A 26372-nucleotide genomic window follows, 5' to 3' on the forward strand; every position below is an offset into this window, starting at 1 on the left:
ATATCCATTTTTAACTTACAACCCCCGTTTCCTCCACACAAAGCTGCTCATTAGAAAGAGTAACCAAACGCTTGCTGTAGCTTTTTATTTTTAACGCTGATTCTTCTTTTTGTTTAATCCTTTCTTAATTTTTCCATTTTGTTTTGAAGGGGATCCATACCCCTCTGGCTACGTGCCCGACCTGGCGTTTCTAGTATAGGCATAAATATAAAGCACAAATCCACGAGTGGAAGAGAAGGGGAGTTATATTTATGGTTGGTATCGTCTAAAATACGGATAAATTTCACCTAATTAATTATACACCTTCCAGAATTTTAGAGAACATACTAGAGGTCCAAATATTCTACTGTTTCAAAGTTTCCAAGAGCTTTGACCAAACCTTAAGCATTATAATTTTAAGGCGCTGGAAGACGAACGCCTTTCCATGCCATATGTACGAACACTGAAAAATGAAGTTGTCATGTCTCTACAAAATTGTCTTGTACATAAGAAAAATAATAACTGTGTTCCCCGTGATGACTATAAAGAAATAATAGAGCTTTGCCTGTTGATATTTGGTAAATTTCCAAAGGAGTACCGTTTCAAGTCACCAAATGCTTACCATATGGCTCGTTGGGTGGGAAAGGTAATATGCTGCTTAAAGATATAAATTTTCCGCGAAATGTTTAAGCTTACAGTCAAAGAGGAAAAAAATCTGCGGGAAGTGTGTTTATTTGCAAGTCTCATATACGTGAAAAATATGGATTTCGTGTCCCAAGACATGCGATGCCCTCGTCAATGAGTTACTTCTGTTAGAGCAGATCAAACAATACGCCATAGTGAATAAATCTGCAATGAACAAGTTTCAAACTCACTTGTGATATCTTGAAGCAGAGTTAGTTCCACTCTCACTGTTCTCTGAGAAGTTATCTTTCGAAGACAAACGGAATATTATAAATCATCTTAAGGCTTGTGAAGAAAATTAGAGTTCAAGAGGCATAAAACTCACAGACTGCCACAGCTTAGAAACAAAGAATCTTCATGATTTGATTAATACAGCCTCTGTTTGCGCCTTACGTTCTCTTCGAGTTGGCATCAATTTCGTGTTCCAATGTAATCCTGAGCACTGGAGTAACTCGGACAAATTCCGACAATGAATCGTCGAGTCATTTAAGGTTGTCAACGATGCTGCTGAACGTTCAGTGCCCCTTATGTGCAACTAGCAGCGTTCACCCCGCTTCGCTGCGGTCACCCCGGAACGCAATAAACTTTGTTACTTAGATAATTTTTACTTTTTCGCTTTCAAGTGATATGATAAAAACCATAGAAGATTGCAGTAAATCTTAACATTATATCGCCTGTCATTTATGTTAACCCGCCCCGCTTCGCTGCGGTCATCCCGGTGCTGGCATATTGTAAAAGTGTCTGTAAAAATAAGCAAATCAATTAAAAAATTTTAAACAGAAGATTCAAGCTATTTTCCGCTGTATATCGCCTGTCATTTATGTTAACCCGCCGAGTGACACGGTCATGCGGGTTGCATATAAATACGTTTATTTTTACCTATGATGAACTAATAACAAAGGATTTGTACGTTATGGACACTTGAATGGTCAATTATCTCAAGACACTGGTAATTAAAAATTAAAGTGATATGATAAAAACCATCTAGGGTCCAAATCCTAATAACCCCCCAAAAATGAAAGAAATTGGTTCAACCGTATTAGCGTGATGAGCGGACAAAGGATTTTGTACGTTCTCTTTTATATATATAGATAGATTTCAATGAGTCAATCACAAAGAAAGAAAGTGAAATGCAGAGCCTAATTTAGGTTGTTGAGGACCACAAAAACCGTGTTTCAGACGCTCGAAAGAGCACTTTGAAACATTACCAAGTTTGTTAATAGCATTATTTTTTCTGTTTAAAATGAATAGCAACTGTATATTTAGATAGCTATTTGCAAGTTTAGTAATAATAATTAATAATTCATTTTGTAGAGCAAAAAGTACAATTTACTTTATAAGGATTGAATTTTTAAACCTCCAATATGTCTCGTATACGACATGATTATATGCATCCTATGGCACAACTTCGTGTCGCTTGAGCTACCCCTAAATATTATCCAATTGAGTTGATTTTTTGCAGTGAAATATACTTGTAGGAAATGATCAATATTAGCAACTATGCGCAATTAAATCCCTCCAAAAAATTGGACCACCCTAATATCTATGGTACAGCGGGGCAATTTGAATAATTTCAGACATTTTCTCATATATCTCAGAAACTGTAATTGATATTCAAATACAAAATTGTGAACAAAAACATTGAACCTTACAATTACTTAACATTTTTTCTTAAGATAGTGTCTGGGATACCTCATGGTGAAATTTGGGTATTGAATTTCCCGTTCGGAATTTCGAAAAACGTAAATGCACGGGACAATTTGAATAACGAGTGGGGTAATATGAATAACTAAAAAAAATAATTGAATCTTAAATAAGGAAAATATATATACCTAGAAATAATGTATAAACTATTTAATAGTTAGATTGCAAATTCTATGGTAGTCGAAATATGCTAATTTTAAATGAAAATAAGTACATAAATTGTAAATATGTGTCACCTGTAGCTATCTTTTTGAATGTACACTAAAAGATGTTAGGAACACTGTCTAAGGCAAAGAGGCGTAATAGGTTAATTCATTTTCCATCGTTCGTATTTAACGACAATGACCACAAATAAACTGTTTTTGACCTTCTGCATTGACACAGGTCTCGTGGAAACATGTCTTACAACGCTGGCAACGAACCCAGTCTCCATTTCTAGCAGAATATTCTGAATAGTAAAAAGAAGGCAAAAATCACAATTCCATGTTTAATCATCATTGTCTGCAGCCATCTTTAGACTTTGACTTACGTCTTCGTCACTGGAAGAGGTAGACGATATCATTTTCTTTATAGCTTTCATTTCTTTTTTCTTCGCAGGTTCTTAATTAGCACTCTTCTTTCTTGTAGTGTTCTCAGATTTTGTTGTACCCGATGCTTGCGCCTTTCCTTGGAGTTGTTTTACTCTGATTGCCTGAATATTTTCGGGAGAAGTAGAGTGACATGATTTTCCTGTAACACGACGTCTCTTCTGCACACAAACTTTTTCTGGGCTAGGAAGCACTTGTTGTATGGTTCATCCATAGGCTTCTTTGAGACGTTTTGAGAGGCATGACCGGAAGAAGAAGGGGCATTGTTAAGATCACTTTCCCGTGAAGACTGCGTCTCAGAATGTGTAACAAGGCCATGTTTCCGAAAAGGCAAATCAAAACTCTTGAATAGCTTATGGTTTAAAGATGTTATACCGGTACATGAAAACCCATTAGCTGCCAGTCCAACAGAAGCTTTCCGCTTCCAGGCTTCAGTGAACAGACTGCAGAACTGAGATTTGCTAATCACTGAGCTCAGGTTTTAGTGAACCCAGGTAGTTTCCTCTCGGCGTTAATTGGTTTTAAGGGCCTTAAAAACAGAGCGATCGAGTGGTTGTGATAGTGTGTTGTGTGTGGAGGTAGGTAAAGCATTTCGATGTCATAACTTTGGCAGAACTCTAAGGACGAAAGTAGTGAATGAGATTTATGCCCATCCAAAATCAATTTAAAAAATATCTTCAATATTGTATCCACTATCACTCATGCAGACACGTGGTCCATGCAGGAGATGGGTTTCGAAGTCAAGATTTTGGTGTATGCCTTTGAGTATTACTACAGGAAGTATAAAGGACCCTCCGGCATTGTAGCGTGCTATCACCGTTACATTTTCCCCGCGCTCTACAGATGAAAAATTGATCACTTCTTTTCTACCCTTTTCTGCATGAATTTTAGGGGGTCTGTTATTTAAAGGAAGTCCACCTTCGTCCATATTGTAAATACGGCTAGGATGGTTATGGAGATCGTGCTCGTTAATTAATTTCCCTAGTAAGTCAAAATAAGAATTCACAGTTTCCTTGTTAACACCAGAAGCTCTCGCTTTTGACAAATCTTCAGGTTTTCTCAAACTAAGATTATTTCGCTTACCACACGTTTGACACCAGTCCTTCCCTGCAACTTTAGTTTCATTCTAGATTGAGGAATGTCAAGTTCACATTTAGACGAATATAAATACCGCTACATGCACTTCCTTCGGAGTAACTCCAAACCCCTGAATTCTATATATTTTTCTTTATCCGCTAGTTTTTCCCTCTTGATCACTGAAACACGCGCTTTGCCTCCGAATATCACTGAACGATATTTTAGACGATTGTCTACAGCAGGAACATCAGTTAGTACCCTCTCTTGATATTTAACTCGTCTGAATAAGCTTGTGGAAGGGATATTAGATAACTCTGATGTTCTCAGTATCGACAGGTCACAATTAGTAACTGATTTAACTGATTGTTTCATACACTTTTCGTTCCATTTTAACCGTTTGTATTTCTTCTTATAATTCCTGACCATCTGAAACATTACTAATGCTTGATCAGAAACGAGGCATAAATTAATATAAAATAGTAGCTCTACAGTTGTAGTTGCACTAGTATTCCAATTACCCCGTTTTGAATTTTCCAAATTGCTCCACAGTCGATGAATATTCCATTCAGAACATGGACTTCTGCAAACCACCACCTACAAATCCACCGTAAGTTCACTAATGTGCCGATCTGCGTTCTCACTCCAGCTAGCGAAATGCTTAACGCTATTCAAATTTCTCGCCTATTCGAATTACCCCATTGCACAATATATAACTAGCATCGTTTCAGATTAACAAACTTCAAATTCCCCCGTCCCCCAAAAACTTAAAAAAAATATAAAATTAGGAAGACAAGGGAAAATCACATTTCCATTTATACTATTTACACCTTCTTTGCCTTAATCATGTTGAAAGCTTTCTATAAGCAAAGTTTTTCAAGTGTCACACTCCGATTTGCTTAAAACTCGTGGAGTGAATGAAATAATCAAAAGTAGGACATAAGTGTTTTCTTATATAGTCCAATGTGGGGGATGAAGGGGATAAACATCCCACTAAAGTGCGAACAAAGGCCATATGAGACATTTTGCAAGGCCATATCTAGCAAAGCACAAAGCAGATTTGGTTGAAACTCCTGGAGTGAATAAAATATTCAAAAGTAGGATATACGTGTTTTTTATACTGGCCAACGTGGGGGATGAAGGGGTAAAGATCCCCGAAAGTGCGAACGTAGGGCAACATGACACATTTTAGCAAGGCCATAATTAGTAACGCGCAAGGGGAATTTGCTTGAAACTATTGCTGTGAATAAAGGAATCAAATGTAGGACATAGGCGCTTTTTATATCGGTTAACGTGGGGATGAAGGGGATTAACGCCCACTTAAACTGCGAATATTGGGAAATATAACACCATGTAGGAAAGTCCATAACAAGCAACACACTCTTTCGATTCGCTAGATGCTTTTAAATTCGTAGAGGAAAAAACAATAAGTGAACAACATTGTAATAGTAGTCGATACGTCTGGCAAATGGCGGATTAATTGCGAATATTGTGTCATCACTTCATGCAATGTGGGAAGTGCTATGAATTTATGTTGCTTTGGAGAGATTTATGAAAAACAATAGAAGGATTCCTTGTAAATATTGGCCAAGGTGAAAGAGACTATTAGAATTCGTTACTAGAGTTTAAATTGTCGTTTGTACCTCTTTTAGAAAGCAATATCCTGAGTGTTTAGAGCCTGATTATATCACACGATACTAGAAATAAAATTATAATTACGAAAAAATTCATAACACAATTGGACACTGACTTTAATTTGTTTTATCTTTGATAAGAGTGTTACAAGTGGAATGTTATATTATATTTATAAAAAGACAATTACGCCAGAGTAAACCGCCTATCAGAGCAATGTATTCAAGTACAAGTGTGCCGATAAGTTATCAGTGAGCAATGGTCAATGTGTTAGTCGTATACTTTTGTTCTACAGATTATTGATGACGAGCACTTTGCGGTATATATATATATATATATATGTATGTGTGTGTGTGTGTGTGTCTGTGTGTGTGCATCATAAGGAATGCTTATCATGTTTATTGGGATGTAATAAGTCAAAACTATAGGGCCCTATCCAAAATGGGTTTAAACCCAATAAATGTCCTTCGTCTACTTGCAGTCTTTTTTGCCACTGTAGACATTCCAGAACCACCTCCAAGCAGGGCAGAGATACACTTTGGAAACTATCTTCGGAAATTGGTCAATGACACTATAGATAAAGCTATGTCAATATACAACGAAGACGTTACTATACACTTTGATTTGGATGAGGATGTCATGGAACCAAATGATATCACCGACTCTGGAGAAGTGGATGAAACTTACGAGGAGTATATGCGAAGGAGAACATCCTCGGGGACCTGCGGTGTTATGAGTGGTGAGTCTGTGGACGTGGAATACAAGAGGAACGCAGTTGAATTATGGCAGAGTAAGAAACGAAAGAGATTGTAGTAACGTCTGTTATCTGATACTACAAGAAAGTAACGTCCATAAAACAGCCGTACTGTTGGGAATATCAAGTCTCTTCAGGTAGAATGCACAAAGACAATTGCGTGAGGTGTCACTCGCCATGCTTCGAAACTTTCAATCTTCCGTCGGTGTACTTTCACCGCTCCATGACGCAGATCTGCAACGGTGGGCTCTCCAGGCAAGTCAGGAGCATAACCTTGCTTCATTTACGGCCTCAAAAATGCGGTTGTGAGAATTTAAGCGGGTACTCAATATTGCTTCACGTAAAGCAAAAAGCGTAAAGCATCAAACTTTAAGCTGTTTTCCAAAATTAACCAATGTGTAACTGTAACGGCGTAACTAATTATGGTCTTCTTAACAGGTGTAATGTTGCGAATCTTCGCAGTTTAGGGGAGTGTTTACCTCCTACATGCCCCACGTTGGCCGATATATATAAAAAAACACTTTGTCCTACTTTTGATTCCCTTATTCACTGCAGGAGTGTAAAGGAAATTCCCATTGTGTATTGCTAGTTATGGCTGTGCTAAAATGTGCCCTTTGCCCTATGCTCGCACTTCAGAGGGGTTTTTACCCAGTTAATCCCCAACATTGGAAGATATATATATATATATATATATATATATATATATATATATATATATAACATGTCCTACTTTTGATCCATTTATTCACCCCAGGAGTTTCAAGCAAATTGCAGAGTGACACTTGAAAAACCTTGCTTGTTAGTTACAAATTCAGTTCCAAGTTCACCGTAGTTCAAACCCTCCTTTTGATTGTCTCTGACAGAATTGAAAGCTTCTGCGAAAGTATTTTGAAACGATACAAAGTTCTATTAAAATAAAATAAAAAGAATTGGAAGACTCACAATTTTACTGCTGAAAACAAGTTCTATACAATATATTTTCGTAATTCTTCTGCTTTGCAAGATGTTCTCAGCACTAAAACTACACATTTTATATTTCGACTTTTTGGATGTTAATACAATTTGACAGTGCTTCAGGTGTTTATTCTTTTGTAAATGTACGAGTACTTGGCTGCATTTTTCACATTTAAATTTTGGTGCGATTATATATATATATTAAAAGCTTTAAAGAGTGATTCTGCTACTATGGCAGATGGACCATTAATGTACTCGTGTACTAAGCAAAGATGAATTTTCAATCCTTATTGCTCCCTTTCATTCCTAATTTTACTCCTTTGGAGGGAGAAATTTGGAGTTTTGCGTTTACTTGTAGCGTATGTCCTACATTTGTATTAAATTTCAAAATGTCCACGTTTACAGGGAGAACGTCAGAAATTTCTAACCGTTTCTACAATTTACGTGTTAGCATGGAATTTTGTCCTTCCCCCTTTCTTGAGAGGGGGAAGTGTTCAGTTTTAAAATTTTCATCTTTCATGTGTTTGGACCACTAAACCTGCATTTAGCCAACATTTCAAGTTGTCGTGTTTACGGAAAGTACCCTATGGGTTTCAACTCTATTTCCTAAATCATGTGACAATATGCCGTTCTTGATTTTGACCAACAAGGTTTCCTCCATGATTGGAAAATTCAAGTTTTTGCATTTTCCCTTTACTTGTACTACAAAACCTACATCTGTACCAAATTTGCTGCTTTCGGATTTTCCCTTTTGGTTGTGCTACAAAACTTACGTCTGCGTCAAATTTGAAGTTTCCATGTTAACAGGAAGTGTCAGATAGGTTTCGATGAATGAGTCAGTACCAATATTTGATGTTTTCAAGACTCTCTATCTTGTAGTCGCTTTGAGATTAGAGCTCAAACTTTTTGTAGGCCATGACCTTTAATAGCTTAGTGGTGCACCTAATTTTCATCGCACTATCTCTATGGGAAGCAAAATTATGTATGTTCGAAATATGTGCTGAGATCCTTCGTGAAAATAGACATGGCGTGGGTCATCACAGAGTGAGAACTAGACTTACCCAATTGCCATGCGTGTAGATGGTATTTGCACACGAAGAGCAGGAAATGGGCAAATTATTTTTGTATGATGTTATGCATTATTACAGTTAAAGGAAACTTAAATTATGTCTTTAATTTTACGTACTCATGACCACACCATGTAGGCTGAAATGGACAGGTTATATGTATAGACAGAAATAAGTAAATAATGATTTACAAAAAATAAACAATAACAAAATAAAAATAAAATATTGAACTAAGGAGAGCAGCAATAAACAGAAGAACTCTGAGACGAGAAATCCCATTCATAGCTCACGTGATCTGAGATCAGACCAAGTGTTCTAATATCATGTTGTGAGAGCTTTAAGTCTGAACCATATATCAGACTGTATTCATATCAAAAGTGACACCCAGAATAGAAGCAATATACTCAATAGACTCCATTCTCAGAACTCAGAAGAGCTTAAGGTTTGTGTTTGTTGAAATCTAGTATTATTTCAGTACATAAAAGACGTGGACCTACAGATTAAGGTGGAATCGAAACCACCGTAATTCGTTCAATGTTCTCCCACCGGGATTCGAACACGGGACCTTGTGCGCTCCAGCAGTGCGTGCTAGAAACTAGACTTGCAGGAAGGGCTAGAATTCATAAAACTGAAAACTACTTTCCAAACATTACTAAGTATTCTTTTAAAAATCTCAATTAGGCCCAGTTGTAAAATCATATTTGCATATTTTGAACATGTCTTGTGCTACAAAGTTTGAAATACTTACGGTTTGCAAAATGTCAATTTGTGATATTTCAGACATGGAATTTGTAACAAATACCTTTTATAGAAAGTGAATAAAAGAAACAAGCATATATGTTTTAATAAATATTTCTTGAAAAACATGTTTTTAATAAATATAATTTTTAGTGAAATTTAGTGGAATTATCCAAGTGAAAAGAACAAAGGATTTTATGCTCCACTGACAGGAAAATTGGAAGTTTACTCCTTAAATGTATGCATGTATTTATAGAAGGCGGAAGGATGAAACGGCGTGCAACCGAACATCGTGTACTTAAACCACAACGCTGTTTAGTGCTAATGTCCTTAATACACGAGTTTTGCCTCCGACCTTGTGATTATAATCCCTCAAGTTACGGTACCCTTTAAATGGTCCGCAGTGAGAGTTCAGTGAGCTTTAAAGTTACCCCTTGATTTTCCAGCTGACACAACAAATTAGTCCTCTCACTCGTGAACGAGTTTCTTGCTTTTCTATCTTCTCATGCATTCACGGGGAAACATTCACATAGTCCTACCCTTAAGCAAAGAAAAAAATTACGATGTAATACCTTTTCCAGCATCTTGTTTGAAATAGGTGAAAATGTGGCCAGTCTGAATTTTCATACGTGAAGTTTATAGGATATATATAAAAAGCACAGTTCAGATGAAAGAATTTCCTGAACCTAACCCATTTAATCAAGTTCCATTTTATGGTTTCTTTTACAAAAAAAAGTCATTTCTCTAACATTCACGAAAGTATAAAAGCAAAATTCTGTGAAATAGTTGGAAAATGAATCAGCGCAACGAGCATTAATGTGCTGCAAGCAATTAGGATGGAGAAATAACTCTTACAATAATTAATCACGAGAGAAAATGACTAGCATCCTGAGGAAGAAAAATCGAAGAAATGCACTAAGTTAAATTAAGTTTATCTTATCAATTGTCGAGTACCAATTATGGTGTATAATACAGTACTTTGTAATTATTATTTAACTTTAAAACAAATATCTTATGGTTTACTTACGGAAGGAACGTTACAAAGTTTGAGAATTTACTGATGACACAATAAAAACTGTCGCGAATATGCTCGTTATTTAGAAAAGTTTTACGTAAACTTCAGATGCCAGTACTATTTGACATTTCTGCAAATATTCAATTTGTCTATGAACATGTTGTTAGATCTGCTAGTGTACTCAAGTGAGTGAGTTTGTTTGAGCTAAATATAATAAGTATATAAATAAACGACAAATTTACTTTTTTGTATATAAAAAACCCTAATATATATGCACAATATTGTTATTTACACAATTGTTTATATTTGTCAAATATAATGAATTTAGTTTATTCTACACAGCTTGAAAGCGTGATTAAACAGTTTGCTAGTAACGATGCTATTAGAACACGAGAAAAAAATAGGTTTTAGTAAACTTTAGAATGAAAATCATTTAACTTAAAATGTTTTTTTTTTAAATATACTTTATTTTACACCTTTAATTTTATATCACTTAATACAAAGCAAAATCAAAGCCAGTAAGCGCTCAAATCATCATCTTCATTTTTTTGAATCAAAGCTTAGTTTAGCGTTTGGGCGAGAGCTACGGAAACATAATTAGTAGTGATACTTAGCGTTTAATGTAAGTACTATTTACGATAACAATCATTCATGGTCTAATTCCGAGTTTTTAAATGAACTCTTTTAAACAATTAAATATCGAAGTGGTTAATCACATAGAAATTGGACTGTTGATAAAATGTTGTGTTACTTTAGGAGAGAAGCATGCATGCAGTATTGAGAGCATGCATAGGTGAGTAAAATCTAATTGCAAAACTGGGCTTACAGACATAGACAACCACAGAGAGTATATTGAATAAAATCGTCCAAAATATGTTTACTCGTTTAGTTTAGCGCCACCTTTAGAATTAAGGCTATGTAAGGCGTGGAACTACAGTTAAATGTGAAATCCAAACAACCGGAATGCATGTACATTTCATGAGTCTCCCACCAGGAATGAACCCGAGATCCCGTGCACGAAAGATGCGCACGTGCTAGCCACTAGACAAGCAAGGAAGGAATGCAAACATATTGAGAGTTGTTGGTTGAATATAAGAATACTATTCATTTATTAAAATAATATATATTATATTATATTATATTATATTATATTATGTTATTATATATATATATATATATATATATATATATATATATATATATATATATATACTAAAATGCTACAATCGCAACAAAAGCGCCTGAGCTCCAACCTACAACATTGGATTTCAACCCTTTGATTTACGGTTATTTGTGATTTCACGTTTAACAGAAACAAATATTTTAAACTATGTGTATTTAAAAAAAAAAACTTATTTAAGTAGATCTTTTTCATATAAAGTTTATATTTTTATATTATTGTTCAAAGCCTTAATAAGCATTTTCCAAAATCAATGCAAATGAAGTGCGCTGCCATTTGCGGAGAAAAATCAGTTCTTCGAACAGCGATATCTTGTACAAATATATGGAAACCTTTTGCTTATTACAGAAATCAGTATGGAGTATGCGTTATCCATATGCTACATACGCACTGCCTTTAGATGTTCTTAATGTCGTTGCAGATGTGTCACATCTAACAGTCTTCCGTATATCACATGCATATACTTATGCCATATTCCTCAGCTATATGTTACATGTGTCCATTTGTATGTGAGATCCTGAACGCCTATATTGTTTCAAACGGAAAGTACGCATAGATGGAACATTTATACGGAATGTTATAAAACATGCGTTTTCAATTATAAGTCAGCTGTACGTTAAGTCCAAAAGCTACAGGAATTACGCATGTAAAGTACATTTTTAAGTACGCCACCTACATTTTTTTATCAGTGTATATAACTCAAATTCCATATTTGTGATTTAATCCAGCTAATACTTGAAAATTAACACCAAAGTAGATTGAAGGAGCAATAAAGGATGGTTTGAAATTGCTTCTAATGTACAAGCTCCAATATTTTCAGTCTCTTTAAATCAGATCCAAGAAAATGACAGATATTCAGTTAATCAGGTCCAACTGTAATTACCTTATGAGGTTTATACATTACTTTTTTGTAATTAGAGAGTTTTTGAGAAGTAATAGAACATATAAATCGGTATATCTGATTAAAGTGAATATTACACGAGTTTCTAGCATTCGCGAATTTGACCTTTTATAACACTATACTAATTGTGGTGCTCCCAACGATGTATAATCGTGCATCATTTATTTTATTTTATTTTTATTTATTTATTTATTTTTTTGTTCCATAAAGGAATAATTCTAAGAACACAAGCGTCAACGCCGTACAGAGGGAGAGCTTTAGGGAATTTCCAGGAATGGTTTCTAGAAAATTTCTTTCTTTAACTCTATTTTGATTTTACATGTTTAACACCACTGCAAGTGCAAGGATATTTTTGAACAGCCTCTTACGCTAATAATAAATTGCGCAAGATTCAAAGCAATCCAATAAACAATGCTAAAAAGAAGCAAACATAAAATGCCACGTATGGCATTCATCTTACAATAACGGGTGTTTTCCTATTTTTTTTTTCCTACCAGTGAAAGGTTAATAATTGTCATATAAATATGAATCTTACATCAGTGTGTACGTAAAAATACTTTCCACTCTTCAGATTATGAACAGCTTACCACTTGTTACTGATTTTGGAAACAAACTACTGCATTGAATATATTCAAACATTTGTCATTTATAAGCTTTCACATTCTTTTTAATATTCAAATGTGAGCGTCATTGAAAACTTCAATAAAATAACTATGTGTATAGACTTATTTTTCAAACATAATTTAATTTAAGCTAAAATAGTTTGTGATTCTTCAGAAAACGTCTACTATCTTCGAGTGAAACGATCGACTTGAGTACAGTTTTATACAACTTAAAAGTAAACTTGGGCATTCAGTTTCTAACGTTCCAGTATTGTTCCCTGCACAAAGAGAAAACGGACGTTAAAGGCAAACGAATAGTTATGATGGATTGGTTGGATTGTGGTTCATTCAATTGAATAATTAATTTAATTGAACTATTAAATAGAGAAGTATTTCCAGTATTGAAAAAAAAATAGATTTCAAAAGATGATAGCATACATTTGAATCTTAAAGAGATACTGTAAGATATAATTCATTTATAATTGTAGCAGAAATATTGTGCTGAATATTATAACTGTCGCTAGCAATACAGGCATGCACAGTTTACTACCATGTACAGTGTCATAAGTGATTGTGACGCTCTTATGTTTGAGATAAGTTGATCTCGGCTAACTCTATTTAAAATTGACTCACTCCATTAGTTTTAGACCGCGGTGGCTCAGTGGTAGAGCGTTCACCTCTGGTGCTAGGGGTCTCGGGTTCAAACCCTGCTCCCGCCAAGTGAACTTTGTGGTGGACAAACACCGTGTGCGTGGGTTTTCTCGGGGTTCTCCCGTTTCCTCCCACTTTCTTCATTCCACCATTTCATTCATTACTCATTATCACCGTCTCCTTTAGCCTAACCGGCATAACCGTGGGACGTAAAACTCAAAATTTCATTTCATTTTTCATTTTTTCCATTAGTTTTAGAGATACAACAGCGGTCTTGTGCTCGTTGGTAAGCACTTGAAACGACAAGTAACAATTACTTCAAGTCATTTTCCTATATATTTATTCATTTCTAAGTTATGCACAGTTAAATCTTAAAACACAAATTGAAAATTCACGTTTGTTTCACTTTAAGGTGCCGCATTTGAAGATGACGTTACTTTATGACTAGCAGTCTTTGTAAATAATAATATTTGATATATTTTCTGTCAAATGAAGCAAGAATAAAGTTTCTACCTGGAAATTTTCGAGAAGATGTGTCAGTTTCAAACTGAAGGAACGAACTTTCTTGGCGGCCATATTAATGAAGTCATATATGAGTTTTCTCTAGCGGATTTTTTTTTTTTTAAATTGTAGTATGTTACTTAAGATAACATTCAGAACATCTCACCACATTAGCTTGTTTTTATAAAATTCTAAGTTAAAACCTAAATGTACTGTGTAGTAGTAGAGGTGCAAATTTTAGTATTAAGCCACCGTGTCTCTCTTGAAGGAGATTCTCACATTTTGACATGCTCTACAATTACTCCATCTGTTAAAATCATACAACGTCTCAAAGAAAACATAACCAAAATGTACGAGTTAACAACAAAGTAAGTCGTATTTAAAAACACATTTTAGTGTTTCTTGAAATATTTTATTTAGTACAGTTTGAAGTGTTGATCAGCTAGGCCTCTGATTGTAATCATTTTTATCTATACCGCGTGAGAATTCGTTAGTTCTAACATTTGTTGCTATATTTGTTTCACACCAAGTGTCCTAGGATATCATTCCTTTTAAATGTAATGCCTCTTTCTTAGTACCGGGTGTACATTTGAGGTTAAACCTACAGCTCCATCTGAAATGTATTCCAGGACGGAGCGCACGAAAGTTATTCATTGCTAACTGCTCTTTCAAGAGTCTACTCCGTTTTTTTTTTAATTATACCAAGGATTAGTTGTTGTCAATTAATACAAATGAATAGCAGGAAATGAACTTCTTTGCTTAAACTTATCTTTTTTTAATTCACAAGCAAAATATAGCTAAAGTCGTCAGAAGATTGCATTTATAGCAGTCGATATTAGTTTTCTTTTGGATGTTTGCCTTGAAATTAGACTATTTGGTTCTAATATTCGCGATCCTCAAATCAAAGAAGATTAGTTCGTCATTAATGCAACGAAATGGAAATCAAACTTGACCGCAACAATGAAGAAGTATGGTTATTACTATACTTATCGCACACAAAAAATAAACCACAGTTCTACTTGTTCAAACATTATTTCAAGTCTAGTGGAGTAATACAGTAAATCTGAAGATAACATTCTTTTCTGTATATTGTCTTTATTAACATATATTAATACATTAATTGTAAGTTATAAACCAATACGGGCTAGAAATGAGACTATATTTTCGTTTACATATTTTTAACTTCTTAAAAATATAGAACATTAGCGTATACTGCTGTCGAGCAAGCCTCTACAAAATCATAACTCAAACAGCAGTACTTATCTCTGGTCCAATTTTCTTCTCTTGTGACCTAAAACAAGCACAGATGACAACACGTTGACATATGGCACAGAAAAGCTTGTTTGTTCGTAACACAGGAGAATTTAGAGCAAAATTAACAAACTTTATATACATTTTTCGCCAAAAACAACTTCCGGTGAGGAAAACAAAGTTACTGAAACATATTGCGTGGCATTCTTGGAAATTTTCACAGATGAAGGAAACTTAGGGATTAGTTTTCTTTAAAAAATCTCTTTTATAGACACATTACTTACCAAAATACTGATTTTTTTAAACGAAAAAAAGGTATTGCTTAACTTTAATACACAAGATGCTTTCATGTAAATAATAATATTTTATTAATTCAATAGTAATATTTCCTCAGTGAGTTACTTTTACAACATAAGCAACAAAAGAGTAATTTAATCTAATAGCGATAAGATGGCCTCAAGCAAAATATCCAATTAAACAAAATAAAAAAAACATGGAATATTTTAATGAGTTCGTAGGATATACATTTTATTTATTTATATTTTTATTATTTTCGAAGATTAATTTAAAACTATTGGCAGTGGAGTAATTCATAACCTATATGTGGGATGGAAACATGAATTGCATTGAAACATTAAAGCTATCACAATAATAATGATGTTTTGTTTTAGACATCGTGCCACTAATGAATTTCCGCATACTGTGTGAAATATTGAAGTAGCAACATGAATGATTTTGTGTACACAATTTCTTATAAATATTTACATCCTCAAAAGTAATATACAACTATATGGTTTAAACTACCACTTTCATAATTCATAATAATAGATGGCAATATTTTAAGTATCCACATGAAAAAAAGATAATACTTTTATACTGCAAATAAAAAAATGTGTACTGCCGTAAAATGTACATCTACTGAAACGAGCTTTTCGTTACACAAATACCATATACATATTTAAATATACATATTACTATGTTCATAAACGTTGTACATAAATCTCACAGTAAACCATAAATCTCACAACGAAGTCTAAATTTAGTTAGATGTTTCTACATCAATATCAGTAAGATTGAAAAATGAAATGAAATCTTTGAGTTTTACGTCCCACGCTTATGCCGGTTAGGCTAAAGGAGACGGTGATGATGAGTAATGAATGAAAGGGTGGAATGAAGGAAGTGGGAGGAAATGGGAGAACCCCGAGAAAACCCACGCACACGGTGTTTGTCCACCACAAAGTCCACTTGGCGGGGTCTGGGATCGAACCCGGGACCCCAAGCACCAGAGGTGAACGCTCTACCACTGAGCCACCGGGGCCCCTGCCAGTAAGATTGAGATTCACTCGCCAAGGAGGAGGAATAAATAATTAAACTTCTTGCACATAATAATTTTGCAGCTGAAAATGATTATCTTACAGATTTACGTCCCACGATTATGACGGCTGGGCTGAAGGAGACGGTGACGATGAGAAATGAATGAAATGGTGAAATGAAAAAGTGGGAGGAAGCGTAATAACCTCGAGAAAACCCACGCACACGGTGTTCCTCACTACAAATATCACTTGATGCTAGCTGGAATCAAACCAAGGATCCCACGCACCAGGAGTGAACACTCTACTACCGAGCCGCCATGGTCCACTTATTTTATTAAAATCAATAGCCTACCCCAATAACATTTTTCAAAATCAACCCTAAATAAATTTAACCTAAATGCTTTATTTTATTATATTTCTATTTTATGCCATTTATGTTAAAGGAAAAGATGATGACTAAATATCATATCTATGGAAGAATGATCCTTTGAAATATTTTCCATCAATTGAAATCTTCTGCTTATTCTTATTTTACGCATTTTCTTATGTTCGTTCATATCTCTACTAAGATAGTTTATTTTTCTACTTTCCCCAACGATTTTCGTCACTATCAATGTCTGCCTAATTCTTGTTAACATCTCCACATTACTGTCAAAGTAATTCCATCAAAGTAAGTATTTCCAACCTTCTCAATATCCATATTTCGAACTCTTCCTATTACTTTTCATAGTTCTTTTGCAGTGACTATATTGTTGCTCGGCATTCACATTCCAGATCTTCGATAATGAATGTTAGCTAGAGCCCAGAAGTGGATATGCGATGTTTCACAATATCCAACTTCAATAATATCCAATTATACAATGGTCTAGCGGCTATCGTGTGTGTCTTTCCTGCATGCGGTCTCTGGTTCGCTTTTCGTTGGCAGAGCTCCTAAATTTAGATTCCCATCTTACATAAAGGGGGACAATTTATCTTGACACACTCTTGTAACTTAGAAAATAATAGATACAAATAAAGTTTTGTACAATGGAAATATCAACACGAGGACATTGTTTTACCATACTTTCCAATACAATCGTGTTAACTATGTTCCCAACTCAACATAAAGTGGTATTTTCTGACACTCCGTCCTCTTATTGCATATTTTAAATTTGCATGTAAAACAATAACTTACAATATCAAAGTTGTTACATAAGGTTGCAAACTAAGGATACTACAGTATCACAAACATAGAAATACAACCAGATTCTGGAGGGTTATGCAGCAGTAATAAAGCAAGATAGATGAATGAAATAATGCACACCCAAAGCATCTTAGTGTTGAATACCACGGTCATCATATGAGGTATTTTGGACAAGTAGAAACAAAGTTTCAAGAATCAAAAAATTGACCTTTTTCAAAGGACTTCATTCCGAAAAGTGTTTAGATAAGTATAACATTCAATGACGTGCATGGTTTTCAATGAACGCAAGGATCGTAATTCCGTTGACAGCCATCTGATATCTTAAACCATTCCGGAGATATGAAGAAGATTGAACTATTTGATATATTGCTTAAAATGACATATTTGTGGAAACTTAAAAAAAAAAAAAAACAATTATTGATTTAATTTGGTTATATAGCATTGTAACAATACGTTTATAGTAAAGTGTAATTACAACAGGTTTCCTTTGGAATTATAACTTTACCATATTTTGCAATGTTTACCATAAATATCCAGAACGGTTTGAGATATCAAATTGCTATAAACGGTATTATAACGTTCACGTCTGTTGAAAAATACCTATGCATTGGATGAAGAACTTAGCAGTTTTTCGAAATAAAGACTTTTGAGAATATTCAAATTTTAAACCTGCTTTAACTTTGTTCGTATTCATTCGAAATCCCTCGTAACATGACCATAGAAAGTAATTTTGATGTGTTTTCTCCGTCCGTCTCACTTGCATTTCTACTGCTATAGGGACCATCACATTTTTTTGTGTGTGATATTGTAGTGTAATTAGTTTGGAACACTAATGAGCGTGTGTAATATTTCAAGTTTTTATACACTATGTAAATCTGGATCATATAATAGTCCGATGTTGTACCATTTGAAAAAAAATAACATTATGTTGGGTTGGTAACATTGGTATTCTGGTGATATACACCTTATGTTAAACATTGTCCCCTTGCCGATATTTGCATGGTTCAAACTAAAACATTTTTGTCCATTAACTTCACAATTAAAAGGATGTATTAAAATAAATGGTTCACTCTGTGCATATAGCTCCGGTGCTGGCAAAGGATCCTAAATTTCAACGAACAAAGACGAACTCCTATGTTTTAAAATAAACTAATACAATCTGCAAAAGGTTAATATTGCAAAGATTTTACATATCTTTTAGGATAGAGCTAAAAGATGGTTCAAGGGAGTTGGGACCTTTTCATTATCTATTATTATATGCGAGTATATTATATACAGCAGTAATACATGTTACACATAAATGAAAGTTTCTCCAAATAACTTGGTGATTTGCTGGTAAATTAGTAAGAGTCCAATAGCCTTGCGTCTTAGGGCATGTTGAATAGGTTCCTCTCAATGACCAAACTTGCGATATTAAAATCTTCTGATAATCTACTGTAGAATATGCTAACTTTTTGCACACACAAATGATCGAAAAGTCGTATAAATCTAAGTTTTCCGACACATAGGATTTCCAACCGCGAAAAGCTTACGAAATTTCTATTTCATTTTTATTTGTCATGCTTCATATCTGCAATAACGTCATGAAATTAGTTTTATTCTACTTTGTGATGCTTTAAGACAATACAATAATTTTCGTGATCATTTTAAAAGAAACAAACGCTTTATTACTTACCGTAAATGTTCAGTCTAGCAGCATGTCTCGCGCGTCCTGCTTTGTTTTCGGCCACACACTCATACTCCCCACCATCTTCAGCTTTCACAGAACTTATATTTACATGGCTGATTACATCTCCAAACATGGTCACATATTGGCCGATAATCAGTCTAATGAAGAAAACAGAAACATAAATGCATTTTAATGAACTTCAGTTGTACATCTCCTGGATTTTTTTAAAAGTGTCACTTAACTTTAATACTGAATTTACGGACATTATAACATAAATTATGTACAATGATTTTGTATTATTAGTTGATTCACACACACACACACACACACACACACATATATATATATATATATATATATATATATATATATATATATATATATATATATATATATATATATTTAATCTAGGTTATACACACACACATATATATATATATACATATATATATGTGTGTGTGTGTGTGTGTGTATAACCTAGATTAAAAATATCTTTAAAAATAATTATATTGTTTGTTTAAACTTACAGCACTAGCACCATATATTACACTATTGAAGATGATTAAAAGGAACGAAATAACGTGCTAAGACAGTGTTTGAAATAATATCGTAATATATATATATATATATATATATATATATATATATATATATATATATATATTTAATAATTTGTAAATTTACTTGGAGCGATATATAAAGAATCAAGTTGAAAACAACTCATTTGTTTAAGGAAGTGCAATAGAAAAATAGATGCCACGTCAATCCATAGGAAGTATTCCTATACAGGAAATCACAACGTACGAGTTTCATAAGAAGATCTTAACTAAACGCTACGCAGCAACATGATTCCCAGATTTCGGACAACAAACATACTTGATAAGCACGAGAAGTTTGCTCCGGAGTCAGGAGACGGGATTGGGAGTGTGAGACTCATATAACTTGATAGTAAAAACTGAAATTAGTCACAGTATATACAAGTAAGAAAGTACATTAAAATTACAATGTTGGGATAATTATAGTGGTAAAGACGCTGGGGCATTATTGTCTGGAATACCAATTAAACAGTAATTCAAGTCTTATCAAGCTATGATATGATGTATAAACTCAACATAATTCAGTTTAAGATAATTATTATATTTTATGATCCTATAAATTGTTTAATGAAAACTCACGGGTGTCATATTTAACTGCGTTACGAATTTCAGACAAAGTATGCTCGAATCCTAAAACCTTAGGTACAATTTGGATTTAAGCTACTTTGTTTCGAAGAGTTTGTTGAAATGTTTGGTGGAAGGAAAACAACGAAAGGGGAATCGATGTTTGCAACTGACGGTTGATGTTTAAACGAATAACTAGATGCCAAAGGGGGAAAATAGGTTAGCAAAGAAACATTTTGAGTCGAAAAGCAGAATTTCCAGTAAGTAATTTGCTAATGATGGAAAAGTAAATCCTACCCATTATCAAGGATGCCTACCAGATAAGGGTTGGGGCTATGGGGCTATCTTGTCTCGAAAATATACCACAAAATGATATCTCGAAATATATACATACATACACACACACACACACACACACACATATATATATATATATATATATATATATATATATATATATATATATATATATATATATATATATATATATGAGAGAGTTCGTTTTCGTCTCGTATTTAGCCACAAAAAAAAACTATTTCATATCACACCTCGTGATCAACCCTACTCATCATTATGACAATGATGTTTGTTCTTTGTCTCTTTCAAATTATAATCACAGCTTCGAGAATATTTGGAGGGTATAGAGATTGAGAAGGTATCTAGTTACAAAGTAAACTTGTAAACAAGGATTACTAAAGAAAATCAAAGGACGTTTGGCAATTTTCATATTGATATAGTGGAAATAATACAAAACCATAAATAAGAATGGGCCTGAGAAAATTACTAATAAACCAAGTATCTTTTATGGCTACATTCTTTTTAAGACTTCCTGGTGGTCTAGTGGCTAATGCTTGCCGTTTTTATGCACACGATCCCGGATTCGATTCTCGGCGGGGGAACAAAAATAATTTCACAATCTTTCAGTTCTATTAAACATTCGTCTCATTTAGCATCAAGGGCATTTGTGGAAAGTAAAACTAAAATTTCATTTTGTTTTTGTGTTTGTGTTTTAAAAAAAATTCAAATTGAAGTCATTCGATCAGAGATAACAGGTTCGGATAACTTAGTATTCTTATTCTAGTATTAAGTTCTTATATACACCGACTAAATAATATCATACTCACATCCATATGTGCGTACACGACTTACGTTTACTTATAAGTAGCTGACATGCGTCGAGAAGAATAAAGTTTTAGGGCACATACGTATTTCAATAAAAGTGAAATGATAGAGTCCCAGTTCAACCCAGGACTAGCTGTGTTTAAAAATTCATTTCAAACAGTTCAACCTTTTAGTTACATTGACATTTTATAAATCGTAATCTGAAGTTTAAAAATAAATAAATAAATTTCCTCTCTTCTCAACTTAAAACGATTTTTTTAAATAATATTCTGGAACACATTCTCACATTTTTAATGATGAGTGTGTATGTCAAATTTCATTTCCCTTATTTAAGGGGCTCGTTATACACTCCATACCTGGTGTATATTTGAAACTTCTCTTTCTCCATTAAGGCACGTATTCTAATCAAAATAATAAAAGATTCGATTGATGGCAGTGCTGTTAAAAAGAAATCACCTCAAACGATTCAGTAATTTTCTCAGTAAGTGATGATATTTTGTACTCTTTTCTTGTTGTATCACATCAGTGTCTTTGGTACCATTTTCTTCCAGTTGAGGCACCAAACACTCATTAAGAATCTCCAGGTAAGAATGTCCATTAACATTGTCTTCGAAGAAGTAAGGCCCAAAAATGTGCGTTGCACTCATTCCAGCCCACACCATCACGTGTGGTGGGTTTCTCTCCATCTCTTTTTAAAACCAGGTGTTTTCCTTACACCACATTACAGCGTTCCGAGAATGCATATTCCGGTAGATAGCACACTCGTCTCTAGAGAGGATTGCACGACGGGATCGTTTGGAAGGGGACCTCTTAAGGAGAGTTTTACAAGCCTCTTTCCGCATATCCATATCGGCGTCACTCAGTTCATTCACATGCATTGGACGATAAACCTAACACTTTAGATCTTCTTTCATGTGCCTCATTATGGTGGTTCGAGGAATACCAAGCTCCGAAGACCTTTTACGTGTTGATTTTGAAGGCGACTGCTGCACTGACTCTTCCACTTCACGGCACGTTTCCCTCCGTTTTATCGGTCGACCACCTCGGGGAAGGTCTTTCACACTGCCCGTAGCAAATGCACGTTTTTCCCACGCCAACATTGTTGCTTTTTTTTTGGTGGATTAATACCAAAGCGGTCTGTAAATTTCGATTTAACATTTTGCATGGTGTCACCTGTGTAACGCCATTCGTGAAACCAAACCGCAACTACTAATCTTTGTTCAATGCTATATGGACTTTGATCATACATTGTTGATTACTCCAACTTCACTGCAAATAACTGTTACCAAGCAGAAAATAGCAGAAAACAAATGATCATGAATATTAATGTTGCCAGTCAATGTCAAGCAATGTTACCAAACAAATGTGGATAAAACCTAAAACCGTCAGAAAACACCAATTAGTGGTACGCGTACTTCCGGACCACGCTGTATATTGCAATTAAAGGTATAATTGTCACACTATATTTTGACCCTTTTGAGAAACGTTCTGAAACCTCTTAAGTTCTTATAGTCTTCAATGGGATTGATTTTTAAGTAGATTTTTAGATCGTATTCATATAGAAGATAGTTTGAGTTTTGTACCCAGGAAACTAGACTACTTAATAACAATATATATATATATATATATATATATATATATATATATATATATATATATATATATATATATATTAATAGAAGCAATGTGTTCAAGTTAACTATGAAATCAACAGCAACAAATTCGATTTTTTTTGTATAATATACCCAGTGCCGTAACAAATCTCTTCAGAGGCCGGGTGCAGGAAGTTCTTGATAGGACGAGGCTTACTTCATAATTTGCTTTTTTCCTCTTTATTTAGTACATATTATCAGCGATGACTTCAGAAGGTTTCCCATAGACAGGAACTCGGAATTAATAGGGGATGAAACTACTGCAAAAACACTGCGTATCCTGATAGAGCTCGAACTGAGAAATACCCCTGGAGATGTATTGGCTCCGGGGACCAAATTTCCCCCTAGGTCAATCTTCACAAATTAACGCTGTTTAGAATAGACCATCACTTTAAATCTTTACACAACATAGTGTGAATAAATGAGTGATTCTTAATTATGCACTTGATTTTCGTTTGGGATTAATTAACATCGAGGTCATTATTGTTAACAGGTGTCAAACCCATTTATGAATATGTGTTTCCTTCAGTGACAGGTTACTCTAGTAAAGTAAAAAAAAAAGAACACTGAAAAAGCTTCAAAAGATAGAACAATGCACTAAAGTATACGTAGCTCTTGGACATATCCATATTTACATTCAAGAGTTCAAAAAGTTTGGTTACAATTGGAGTTTAGCGTCCTTGTCAGTAACGATGCTAAATGAAATGTGACGTACAACTTAACGTGGGATTCTACCAGGAATCATACCTGAGTCTCACGCGCCAATTTACGCATATGCTAACCATATAGCCGCAACGGTGCTCTGTGTTTAGTTACGATTTGGATCCATGGTGGAATGCTTGCCTCCAATACAAACCCGAATAGTGGTGCGTATTCCTCTGAAGCAAGTGGTTCAGTTTTGCATAGCATTGGAACTGAAACTACGTTTAAGTCCAATAAATCAGTCAGTCAGTTGATCAAATACGATGCATATTTCTTAGTGCATATTTTATTGATATAGTATACTTTAATAAAACCTTCTATTTCTTCTTGTTCCTATCTAGATCAACTGGAGTGACATAGAAAAAAAAATGACAGTAAAGCTTAAACTGGAACACATTAATGCGTCAAGTTATGGTTTCAACCACTTTGTGATATCATGCGAGTATTAGAAAAATGCAATAATTAATCAGGAACAATGGTCCTTGCACTAAACATATTTATTCATTTCTGCAGTCACACATTCGACTTGCGGCCTTTCCTATACTTGTTGTAACCCGTTAGCTTAATATGGTTCTATCATTAATCTTCTGTAAATAAGTTATCAATTGATATGACGTTTTGTAGAGACTTATAAACTTCTCGTCATATATAATTAAAATAATACTAACTTTAGCTTTTAAGACAATTAAGAAATGTCGCTGCAATAGAGGAACCAATCAGTGAACCACAACAATAGCCTTGATTTTATACTCTAGACAAAATAAATATTTTTTTCTGACTAATACAGATTTTCCAAATAAATAATTTTCACTAAATATGTGTGTTACTAGCGATGCTATTCAGCCGGTTCGCACCGGTTCGCTAGAATAAGTTGCTAAAATATTTCGAGTTCGCAGAACCGTTTGTTATACTCAGACATGACATAGTAAATTTTACCAAGTCATACCCAGGAACAGTAAATTTTATTTTAACTATATTTGATTTTAGAAATTTTTATAGCTACAGGGTTAACCATAAGATCTCTCAGAACAAGGTATAAGCGATTATTTCATAATATCAAATGCTCAGATATCAAGAATAGGAACTGAAATTACATGAGTATAATGGTGAGGATTATTTATATTTGAAACGCATGCATACTGTTATCAACAATTGTCGATTCACTGCCGGATCAACAATTGTCTTTCCAGTAATTTTCAGAAACCATCTATCGTGTGTAGTTCGTTTCCGAGATATTCACAGTGATACCTAATCTTGTCACAACACCTTCTATTAGGACACTGTGTAGGCTCTACGTGCCACTTGTGGTATCCAGTAAAACAAAAAAAAAAAGCCTACCTTCTATGTTTTTTCCCCAAAGGTCACTAGTGCAGTATGGTTTAAAACCTATAATGCAAGGCACAGAAGCGTACTGTGATTATGTGAGATCGATAGGTCGCGTACTGACAGAGATGTTCGGTATAATGTTTTAGCTAATGACAGCGATTCGTAAAAGATGGCGAGGCTGCGTACGCCAATGGCGTTTGCATTGAGCATATGTGTCACGTTATTTCTCAAACAGTCTGCAGCACTGATCCGCGTTTACCATCTCTCTTGTTTTTGTTTTCATTGTTTCTTCTAAGGATGATATCCAATTTAGGTCATTCCATTTACAAAAATATAACTTTCTCTTGGGTTGGCAACACTGTTCATCCGGTGATGTTAAAAAAAAATACGGACAGGTGTAATGCTTTAGCTAGTTTCTTCGCGCAATGTTTCGTTTCTCTTTCTCTTTTGGTTTCTCCGTTATCGCGGTTGGATATTGTAAATTATATTATAATATGGGTACGTCATTTCATGACTTTATATATATATATATATATATATATATATATATATATATATATATATATATATATAACTACATGAACTGACATACAATAAAGGGGCGCTTTCGGTTAACGTGAAAAGTTGAAATTTGGCATGAGTTAGTTTTCGGAGACTAACCCACACGAAAATTGCCAAAAGTGAATATTTTTAATTTAATTTTTAGGTGGTCTAAGGAGGGGATGAAAAAAATTCCATATTATGTAAATGGGTCTTTTGTGGACCTATAATCTTATCTTTTAGGTACTTTGAATAGAAACTTGAAATTCGATATGCTTGCATGTTTGCTATAAAATTATTTAACAAAATAACTAAAATTAATAATTTCCAACTTTAGAGTAGTTCTATGGGAAACTGAAAAAAATTCCCATTGTTATTTATATGAGAAACCTTTTACACCACAAAATTAGTGGGCACTTCCTGCAGGGCAA

At 34.2% G+C, this 26372-nt stretch overlaps 1 protein-coding gene across 1 annotated transcript in view; it reads right to left on the bottom strand.

Annotated features, from left to right (window-relative positions):
- Positions 1-26372, bottom strand: part of LOC145687313 (cell adhesion molecule Dscam2-like) — a 1291367-nt gene that overhangs the window by 483064 nt on the left and 781931 nt on the right. The window contains exon 8 of the mRNA XM_081760775.1: positions 19446-19597. Within this exon, the coding sequence (XP_081616901.1) occupies positions 19446-19597 (152 nt within the window). The remainder of the gene's footprint in view (positions 1-19445; positions 19598-26372) is intronic.

The sequence above is a fragment of the Thermobia domestica genome, chromosome 6, assembly GCF_964235325.1.
Source record: "Thermobia domestica chromosome 6, izTheDome1.hap1.1, whole genome shotgun sequence".
NCBI classification, from domain to species: domain Eukaryota; kingdom Metazoa; phylum Arthropoda; class Insecta; order Zygentoma; family Lepismatidae; genus Thermobia; species Thermobia domestica.